Source organism: Aphis gossypii, unplaced genomic scaffold, assembly GCF_020184175.1.
Source record: "Aphis gossypii isolate Hap1 unplaced genomic scaffold, ASM2018417v2 Contig00628, whole genome shotgun sequence".
Lineage (NCBI taxonomy): Eukaryota > Metazoa > Arthropoda > Insecta > Hemiptera > Aphididae > Aphis > Aphis gossypii.
The window spans coordinates 21647-32436 of record NW_026083201.1 but is presented as its reverse complement, the minus strand read 5'-3'; the positions used below and the strand labels follow the sequence as shown (position 1 = coordinate 32436).

General features: G+C 29.0%; 1 protein-coding gene and 1 long non-coding RNA gene across 2 annotated transcripts; one reads left to right on the top strand and one right to left on the bottom strand.

Moving 5' to 3' along the window:
• Positions 1-7185: 7185 nt before the first annotated feature.
• LOC126554863 (zinc finger MYM-type protein 1-like) lies at positions 7186-8713 on the bottom strand. Its single transcript, XM_050209874.1, has 4 exons — positions 8309-8713; positions 8063-8258; positions 7874-7975; positions 7186-7421 (listed from the first exon to the last, which is right to left on the bottom strand). Exons 1-4 carry the CDS (start codon positions 8711-8713, stop codon positions 7186-7188), a joined length of 939 nt encoding a protein of 312 aa, XP_050065831.1.
• Positions 8714-8978: 265 nt separating this feature from the next.
• Positions 8979-10238, top strand: LOC126554868 (uncharacterized). The gene is made up of 4 exons (XR_007606742.1): positions 8979-9357; positions 9428-9606; positions 9682-9754; positions 10001-10238. It is a non-coding gene; the product is annotated as an uncharacterized LOC126554868 (long non-coding RNA).
• The last annotated feature ends 552 nt before the right edge of the window (positions 10239-10790 follow it).

Here is a 10790-nt window from a genome sequence, read left to right as displayed (position 1 = left end):
ATTCATTAAAAATCAACGGACACAATATACCATGGTCACAAAACATTAAATATCTTGGAGTCATTCTGGACAAAAAACTTACCTGGAACCCACAAATATCCTCTAAAGTCCAACAAGGATATCAACGTTTAAAAATTTTATACCCATTAATAAATCGGCAAACATCACTGAGCTGGAAGTGCTCAATACTACTATACAAACAAATCATTCGTCCTCTATTACTTTACGCTGTCCCGGTCTGGGGACAATGTGCGTCTACCCACATAAATAAAATCCAAGTTCTACAATCCAAAGTCCTTCGTGTGATCTCAAATGCCCCTTGGTTTGTGCGAAACGATGCCCTGCACACCGACTTCAATTTACCAACTATTAAGAACTACATTAAGGACCTATCGGCAAGATTCTTCTGTCATCTATGCAAAGCAAGCGATCCACAGCATTACAGGTTAAATGTCAGCCCCATCCATCGTAAACTAAAACGTGGTCGTCTCCATGATGTCCTAAAGTAGCTAAGTAGCTCATCTTCAACCTAGTTAATTATTACATTATATTATGTTAATACCTTTTTTATAAATTGCCAAAAATTGTACTTTATATAACTAAGTTAAGATGATTTTGTCAGGAAAATTTTATAAATAAAAAAAAATAATAAAAAAAAAAAATGAATTAAAAAATATTGTAAATGCTGTAAATGAAGTTAAAGAAATAAATATAAAAACTGATGAAGATATCCAAAAAATGTTGGTTCCATATAAGAAGCCTGCATTATTACGTTTAAATAGCGATAATGATAAATTTACATAATTTCACCTATCAGGTCACCTTTAGATACTAAATTGCCAATTAAGAAAAATATTCCTCCAAGTATAAAAAATACTATAGTATTAGGTCCAATACCATCAAAGTATTTACCAAGAATAAATGATTCAGTTTTTGGAATATATTACAATACTCCAGAAAGACAATATATGATTGGAAAAGATGTAGCAAATTTTAAAGATGATAATTTAATTATAAATGGAAAAATATATGAAGGAACAGAAGGATTATTTAGATTATTAGTATATCCTGCGTATGCAACCCCAAATTTTTATACACAGAAATATTTTGACAATTATAAAGATATATTAATTCAAACTGATTCAATGTATCAAAATAATGATAAAGGAGCAGGAAATGATAAATCAAGTAAAGGAGATAAATATATGAAAATGATTTCTGGAATTTGGCATGGATTACCTGAAAATATAGCCAAGAAGGAAAAAAGAAACTACCAAAAAGAGATAAAAAATGATTTACAAGTTGAGGATGGAGAAAAAGAAGGGAGTGGTTTGAAAAAATATTCAGAAGATCAAATAGAGTATAAATATATTCATAATTTAAGCGAGTTATTAAAGAGATTATATTTTATTGCCAACGAAGAAAAAGCAGGGAATAATAATTTTGACAATGAAAAGCATGGTGTTGTACGTTTTTTTTAGTACAGAACTGGAAAAATTAGCTGTTTCTCTTCAAGGTATTGACTATTTAATATCATATGTAACGACTTTACCTGAAAAAGTTGTAGAAGGGTCAGGACTTATGAATAACCTATTAAATAGTAAGTTTATGACAGAAATTCATTTGTCAGGATATAATTATCTTGGATCATTCCCTGACTTAAAAAAAAAGAAAAAACCAGTAAATGAATTAGATAAAGCTGCTATGGAACATGATTATTATTATAAGGAACATAAGGATATTAAAACAAGACATATTGGAGATAAAATTTTAGAAGATAAAGCATGGAATAGATTTATGGATCCAAATGCATCTTTAGGTGAAAAAGCTGCAGCATTAGTTACTACAAATGCAATGAAAGTGAAAAGATATTTTGGAATGGAATTAATTTAATAAAATTATTTCTTATTAAATGAATCTAAATCTGAGCGATTCACAAATTAAAAAACTTTCAACAGCTTTTAATAAAAATACTGATGTAGCAATTCAATTAAAATACACTCAAATTGAAAATGGTAAAAATATATTTGATTTAACTGATCGGCAAAAGAATAAATTAAAGAAGGCGAAAAATAATAAAAAAGGTGTAAGATTAGTTATTACAAATAAACTGCTTAAAAATAAAGTAGGTGGCTTTTTACCATTAATTATAGCAGGTATAGGTGCTCTTAGTGCTTTAGCTGGAGGAGCAAGTGCAGTAGCTAATACATTTATAGACGCAAATGACAAGAAAAAGAAACGAGAAGAAGCGGAAAGGCATAATAAAGAGATGGAAAACAATATCAAAAATATTAAAACATTACAAATTGGTTCAGGATTCAAAAAAAAAAAATAAATTAAACCATTAACTATTTATGATATAATAAGTTTTGGAAAAAATATTTCGAATTTCAGAGGTTGTTTCATGAAAGATAAATTACCATTAAAACCTTGGAAAATGAATGTGAAATATTAAATTTAAATAGATTTAAGCAATCTGGTTCACATTGGGTTGCCTGGGTAAAAAATGATAAGAAAAAAATATATTTTGATTCATATGGAGATTGTAATCCATCAAAAGAAGTTGTTAAATATTTGGGAAAAGATAATTTATTTTATACAACTGGTGAGTTTCAAAATTATAATGATCCTCCTATGTGCGGTCATTTGTGTTGAGATTTTATTAAACATTTAAAAAATATTATTAAAAATTTTTTCTCATAAATGGAAAGTATTTTTGGTAAATATGACAAGGATATTATTCGTGAGGAGGATAAGATATATGGACCCACATATTTATCAAATCTTAATTCTTCTAATCAAATCACAACTTTTAATATAAAAGAAGAAAATAGTTTCTTAAATATTAAAAAATCAAAATATCAACTTTCTGGTCGTGTTTTGCAAGCTGATGGTACTAATTATCCAAAGGGTTCAAATATAATATTAGTTGATAATTTTGTTGCATTTTTATTTACACGCATTGAAGTTAAAAAACATGGTAAAATAATAGACACAATTGATAATGTTGGAAGATGTAGTTTGATTAAAGGTACTATTAGTTATTCTGCAGACCTTAGTGGACCAACCATAAATTGTGGATTTCAATCAAAATGTAAGGTGGTGGTTACTTTAGTGCTGTTGGTAAATTATCAAATTTATGTTAAGGATTTTTTAAAGATATACAATATCCAGTTTATAAAGGTGGATTTGAAATAAGTTTTTTAAGACATTCAGATGATGATGCTTTATTTAGAGAAAAAAATGATAAGAATGAATTACCAAGTGCTGGTAAAATTATTATTGATGAATTTAATATTAGGATTCCATATGTAGTTTATGATGACATGAATAAAATAAAATTGATAAATGAATTAACTTCATTATCTCAAAGAAATGAATATATGTTTATATTTAAATCATGGCAGTGTATTGAAAATAGAAATATTACTGGTAAAACACTCACCAAAGATATAACAAATATGTATAGAAATGTCCATAATCCTTTGTTTGCTATAGTAGCTTTTCAGACAGATAAATTAGATAATCAATTAAGAGATCCAATACAATTTAATAATTGTAATCTGAAAAATATTTGGTTGGATATTGATAGCATGAGATATCCAGAAGAATTATTAAATTTAGACTGTTGCGTACCAGTATCAGATTTGAATCCAAATGGTTAATTTGAATGAAAGTTTAACTTAATAACGAAATATGTCTTTATTGCATATACGTAAATAAAATACATGTAACAAACAAACTAAGTGGCTGAGTGTCGTGAAAGTGCTCAGTTGTTGATAGCTTTGGTACATCTGCCGTTGCTGGTCTTCGGGCTCCCTTATATATTGTGGTGCGTCTCTTGTTTACGTCGTTTTGTTGCCTTCTGGGTGAAACCAGGTGTCCTTGTAGTTGTTGTTGCAAATTCGGACACAAATTTGAGAATGTGCAATAACATCTCAAATGCATCATCAGTGTACTGTAATTATTGGTGCGCTTACTATCCCGACACGTGTCATGGTCATAGTAGCATCCGCATTACCCTTGATACGAAGTATAGTCATACTAACTTAGCCTTGATATCTCGTAGATATCTTATAGATATCTCGTAGCCCATAACACCTCCCCACAAAAAAAAAGGTTTATGTCTGCAAGACAGAAATCTTTACAATTTTTCTTAAATTCACTCAGTTACACTTACAATTTCAGTTTTACATTGGTAACTTAATAATAATGTTAGTTATATCAAATTTAAATCAATTAAGAATACAATATAAAGTATGTGAGTATAGTATATATTATTAATATATATATTTTTTTAATATTTAAATCACCTTGATTGATACAATTAAAATAATAAAATAAATTCGTGAATAATTGATTAACATTACACACGAACGTTACGTTCTACCCACATACCAAATTAAACAACTGAATAACTAAACTTAATCATAGGATATAATAATATTTATGTTTTAAAATGCTTTATTAAGTTTTCATATCATGTTTTTTTTTTATGTTAATATGATTAAATATATAATACTTGGTATATTATTCTACATCTATTCTCATAGATCATGAAATTGTTTTAGTATAGTTACTTTCTCTTCTTCCGTATACTCTACGTTTTTGCAGTTTAAATTTGTGCAAACTATAATTTTGATTTTAGTCTTACGAAATATGTATCGTAACATTGACCTTATTTTTTTACATTCTAACTCGTTGTTGGCGCCGCATAAGCATTATTATAGTACGGCCAGCGAAAAGTGAGCCGCGACGGTGGCGTTACTAATGGTGAATTTTAGCGTAACTAGGGGTTCTCCGTTTGACACTATTGGCGCGCTATTTAAAAAGTCAGATGGCGTTTGTCCTTACATTATATTTTACGATTTTTCGAATCCCTTACGTGAAATGTTCTACAGCGTAGTCGTAATACGCCGGTGGTTAGTACTTCCACGACCGTTTACCTGTGACAGTGTGTACGTTTCATCGAGTTAGTTGCCTGTGCTATAAGTATTTTTTTGTTCGCCTTTTTTTAAAAAAAAGTGTTTAATTTTTGTTATAAATTTATAACAATATTTTTATAATGGAATCTCAACAGGATATTCATTTCCAAACTAAAAAAGTAATTTATAGTGTTTACAATTACTTTAAATTATTGGCTACTGACAAAAATTTTCCTGAATTTGCTCATTTTTTCCGTAAAACTCGCGAAGTAACTGCCGAAGCATGGGGTGTTAGCGTTGCAAGTGTCAAGCGAATTTGTGCAGAAGGAAAAAAAATAGAACAAGATAACAAACCCATCAGTACATAATTCAAGTCGCCAAGAAAAACTTATAAATGGTTAAAGTATGCTACTGAACTAGATGATTTTGACAACGAAGTTGTAAGGAGAACCGTTCATAGTTTTTACGACAATCGTCAATTTCCTACGAGCGCAAAAATATTGTCAGCAATGTGTGAAAAAACAAATTATCCGGGTTCAAAATCGTCCATTAAAGTCCTTTTAAAAATTTAGATTTTAAGTATAAAAGATGTAATGATGGACGTAAATTTTTAATGGAGCGGAATGACATTGTTGCTGCTCGAGTAAAATTTTTAAGAAAAATGCATGAGTTTCGACGTAACAACGATTCAAGGCCAGTTGTTTACTTGGATGAGACGTGGGTAAACCAAAACCACACACGTGGGTACATATGGTAAAACTCAGACAATACCGAAGGACTCAAGGTACCCATAGGGAAGGGCGGTAGGCTCATTGTGTGCCATGCCGGGTCACCGTCATTTGGTTTTGTAAAAAATTCCAAACTGGTATTTCGGTGCAAATCTGGTAGTTCGGCAGACTACCACTCGCAGATGAACGCCACAGTGTTTGAACAATGGTTCGTCGATATGTTAGGTAATTTGGAGGAGCCATGTATTATAGTCATGGACAATGCCCCATATCATTCAACGTTATACGAAGACTACCCGAAGAGCAACACTAAAAAGGCAGATGTTCAAACATGGCTCCAAAACAAATCTATACCATTTATTCCCGAAGAAACATAGTGTGAATTGCGAGAAAAGGTAAAACTGTCGATGCCAAAAGAAAAAAAATATAAATTAGACGAGATAGCTTTTCAAATGGGTCATGAAGTGGTGAGACTGCCATCATATCACTGCCAATACAACCCCATCGAGATGATTTGGGCACAAATTAAGGGAGAAGTCGCCGAAAAAAATCATTCTTTTAAAATGGCAGATGTTGAGGTATTGGTCAATAATGCCTTAGATGCGGTAACAAAAGAAAATTGGAAAAAACGCGGTGACCATTGTGACAAAATTCAAGACGATGATCTGGTGAAGGAAGGGTTAAGGGACGACATTTTGGAGTCTATCATTCTTACCATAAATCCCGACGACAGCTCAAGTGACGATGACGATGATGACGACGATAACTTCTAATATTGTATAAAAATTAATTTTTTTTTATTATTTATTATTTTTTGTATATATTATTTATATTTATTAATTTGAATAATTAATTGCATGTAATATAATAATACCTATTTTATTTCTTCAAAAATACGTATTTACCAAAATATAAAGGAGGAATAATAATATTCATATAATAACAGGTTTGAATACAATTTACGCGCCAAAAAGTTGAGTAGCCCTGACTAAATTTGGCCACCCGGAGCTCTGGTATCGCGGCTTTTGGTATATCAGCTGTTAAAAGCTATGAACCTGAATACTTTTTTTACTATTCATCCAAGACTAATTAACATTTAGATTTTAGAAGGTAGGTATATAAATAACTGTAGCAATACTTCCAGCTTGATTCTTCTCCTAGGCTAAAAAGTAAAAACCAAATGTCTGATTTGACTATGTGGTTACAGCAGTATATATTTAGTATAATTTAATCAAATAAATCATGATTACCAATATATTATTGTTAAAAAAAAATTCTGTAAACTATAAAGTATCAAATTATTTATTATAATAAGAAGTACAATAAAACTATGTATAATAATAATGGAATTTAAAAAATGAGTTATAAATTAATATTCTTTATTAGTTATTAGTTTAATCATTACAACATATTTATATTTGAGTAGGTTTTAATTTATTTAAAATAATATAAAACCGAAATCCATGCTGTATTTGCTTAAAATAAAAAGTAAAAATTTGTGTGGATTTTGGTTTTATATTATTTAAAAAACATTACAGCATAATTCGTCTATTGTTATGGATGGAGGCAAATTTATCTACAACTATATCTAAATCTAAACCTTTGGATATTCTTTTTTCAATTTTTAATATAGCAACAGACGTTAGTTTTTCATTGCACATATGGTTTCTTAAATAAGTCTTTATTTGCCTTAGACTTGAAAATGTTCGTTCCACTCCTGCACTTGAAGGTGGTATTATAATAGCAATTTTGCATAAGATAAATGTTTCTGAAAAAGCCATTTTATAGTTGTCTAATAGTTTTGCGAAATCAAGTATAGTCTTTATTTCATAATTATTTTCTTCTTTTTGTCTTTTTTTTTAATTTTGGTAAAAGTTTTAATTCTACTTCTAAGCTGTCTGTATCAACACCATAATGACACGCAAAAGGTAATATATTGTCAAAATTTAAAAATGTTGAGTTTTTAGGATTTAATGAACTAATTCAAAAATTTAAAAAAAATCGTCTATTTAATTCATTTACTATCCTATCAATAACAGGATAAAATATTATAAGTCTTAAATCGTCATTATTTTGTATTTTTCTTGATTCAGATATTGTTTCCGTTAAATAATAAGCAAGATTAGCTGGTATTTTTTTTTGTTCTAACTAATTTTTGAGTTTCTAAATTTTTAATGTTATTATTTTTAGCAGTTAAATTAACTTCTTTTATTAGTATACTGAATTTTTCAATATTATTTCTATATTCATTTAAGTGTAAAATCAATGCATTAACAAGACTAGAGCTAGAACTTAAATCAGAATCAGATTTTTGTAAGTAATCTGAAACAATTTGTAACTCATGTAAGGTTTCACAAAATAAGTGTAAACAAAATATAAATTCAAAATTAATATGGTCTAAAAGTGAACTAGCTTCTAAACTTTTTTCATATTTTGTTTCTAAGCTAACTTTATTAAGTAAAAGCAATATGATTGGTAGTGTTCTTTTAATAGCTATGCAAGCAGCTATTTGGCAGATCCATCTTGTTTCAGAAATACTTTTTAGTTCCACACATTTAGATTTTGGACAATGTTTTTTTTGAAGTTCAATAAATTGAGTGTTGATCTACTCATAAAATTATATATTTGTTGAAGCAATATAAAAAACATTTTTACTTCTGGAATATTCTTACAAATATCAACAACAACTAAATTTAATCTGTGATTATAACAATGGGTATAAATAGCTTGAGGTACTTGACGTTGGAAAATTGCTTGAACACCATTAACTTTGCCACTCATTACCGCAGCCCCGTCATAGGTCTGTGCTACACAATTATTAATATCGATTGAACAATTAGCCAATGTACATTCGATGTAATTAAACAATGCTTGAGCATTTAATGAAGAACAAGGTGCAAATCCTAAAAATCGTTCATTAATTGTACTGTTATAAAAATACCGAACCATGATAGAAAGTTGTTCAGTTTTTGTTACATCTTTAGTTTCATCTGCAAGAATAGCAAAATACTTACATTCTTTTAATTCATTTGAGATTGACTGCAATACCATTTGACTCATTATTGAAAGTAATTGATTTTGTATGGAATGATGTGTATATTTGACATTTTTTGGTAAGTTTTCAATTTTATTTTTTAATCTTTTATTTTTTTTACATATAATTCTAATAGTTCAAGAAAATTTCCTTTATTAAGACTGCTTTCACTTTCATCATGACCTCGTTGAGCTATGTTTGGCAGGCAGTAAACAGTAAAATTTCAGCTATAATAATAATGCTATTGGTCGTCAATTTTTAAAATAAATCAATAAATCCATCAAGTAATTTTTTAGGTATAAAATTAAAAATCATAATAATAAATACAAATTAGGACAATATTACGTCAAGTTAGTCTTTTGTTTTAGGTTTTTTATGGTTTCTCGATAAATCCAATAACACTGTTGAACTACGTTTTGTTGGTAGCAGTGTTAAACCATTTTTCTTTGTAACCATTTCACTCATTTTACTATGTACATTATTTAAAGTATTTAGTTCTTTTGACCATTCTGGATATTGTTTTTCGTCTATGATGTATGTTAAGTTAATCATTTTTCTAAGCAATTCTCGACATTGAGCTGGTATATTTGAAATATTTTCATTAGCATTGGAGCTTGGATTAACGGAACTAGTGGCATTTTCATTGATATTGGAACTTGGATGAACACAAGTAATGGCATTTTCATTGTTTTCATTTAAACCTATAACATTGTTTTGAATTTCATGATCTGTATTATTAGTAATTGAATACCGAGGATCAGGTGATATGAAAACATTATTTTGAAATGTTTGTGGTAAATCTTCAAATGAACATCCTGGTACGTAAATGAATAATGCACAAATATGTTTACACGGCCAATGATATTTTTTAAAATCCAAACATGTGCAACTTGGTAATTGAAAATTTACCATGTACAAGGTAGAGTCACTTTCACTCTTTACTTCAAACAATAATTTATCCAACTCAATTTTTTTAATTTTTTTTTCATTATAGATGTTCTGAGCTGTAGCATATCGAGAATATATATGTTTAACAAATGTTTCTGGCCGTCCATGTAAAAATAAAGGTATTTCTTTAGATATTTGTTTATATTTTGATGAAAGTTTATAATTTTTTGTTTGATATTTACTTAAAGTCTGTGGTAAAAACTGTTCTACTATATTTTCAATTATACTATTTAAGGACTTGTCACTCTGAATTTTTAAATAAAAACTCTTTAAAAGTTTATTTTGAGACTCTACCCCATTGTTTGTAGCAACTTTTATATCATACTCTATTTTAAAAAATTTATCTGTCCATTTTTCTTCAACAGGAAGCCAAGTTTTGATGAAGTATTCCTGTGCCTTTGGATTCTTCAGCCATGCTTCAGTCAACTCCATTTTCTCAACTTTTTCAGTGAATTCAGCGTCGTCTCTACTATCAGCAATGTTTCTCCAAAGTGTTAAAAGTTCACCTCGAAAATCCTTAACACTAAGATTACCTAGCTTATTTGTCCATCTTAACCAAGCTTGTTCTCTATGAAAATCACATATATAACTTGGACAGTTGAATATTTTGTTAATTGCATTATACTCTGCTTCACAATAATCTGTTACAAAATATTGAGATGTATCATTCCAAGATTTAATTACTTTTAATGCTTCTTCAATAGATTTGGAATCTTCGTACTGTATAAAAAATGATGCTACTACACAATAGTTCACATTGGTTTTTACTACTAGAAGAAATAAAGGAAGAGCATATTTTGTGGTTTTATAAGTGGCATCAAGAAAGCATACACTACCATATCGATCTAATAAATATTTTTGCCATTCTGTTTGTTGACAATAACTCCATCTACTTCACTATATGGTTGGAAGTAAAAATTGTCTTTTGGTTGAGATTTTTTCCACTGTTCGATTTTAATTCTAAGTGCATTCTGATCAATTTTGCTCTGATGTTTTTTATACGTAAATTTTATTATGAAATTTCTTATTGTTCTTTGATCAGGGAAAAATGCTCTGGATAAATTTGAAGGTGTTGTTGTACATGATCTATCTATAAAATCTTTCAACATGGACTGAACCACTTTAACATTAGAGAATCCATTGTTTACTAACCGT

What these genes read in the sequence shown, in the direction of transcription:
- LOC126554863 (XM_050209874.1), bottom strand. Translation starts at nt 8,713, where the DNA reads ATGAGTCAAATGGTATTGCAGTCAATCTCAAATGAATTAAAAGAATGT. An exon ending in TTTGTAAGAATATTCCAGAA is followed by an intron (nt 8,259 to 8,308) that starts GTAAAAATGTTT and finishes TTTTATGAGTAG; the next exon opens with ATCAACACTCAATTTATTGA. An exon ending in AAATAATATTGAAAAATTCA is followed by an intron (nt 7,422 to 7,873) that starts GTATACTAATAA and finishes TGGCTTTTTCAG; the next exon opens with AAACATTTATCTTATGCAAA.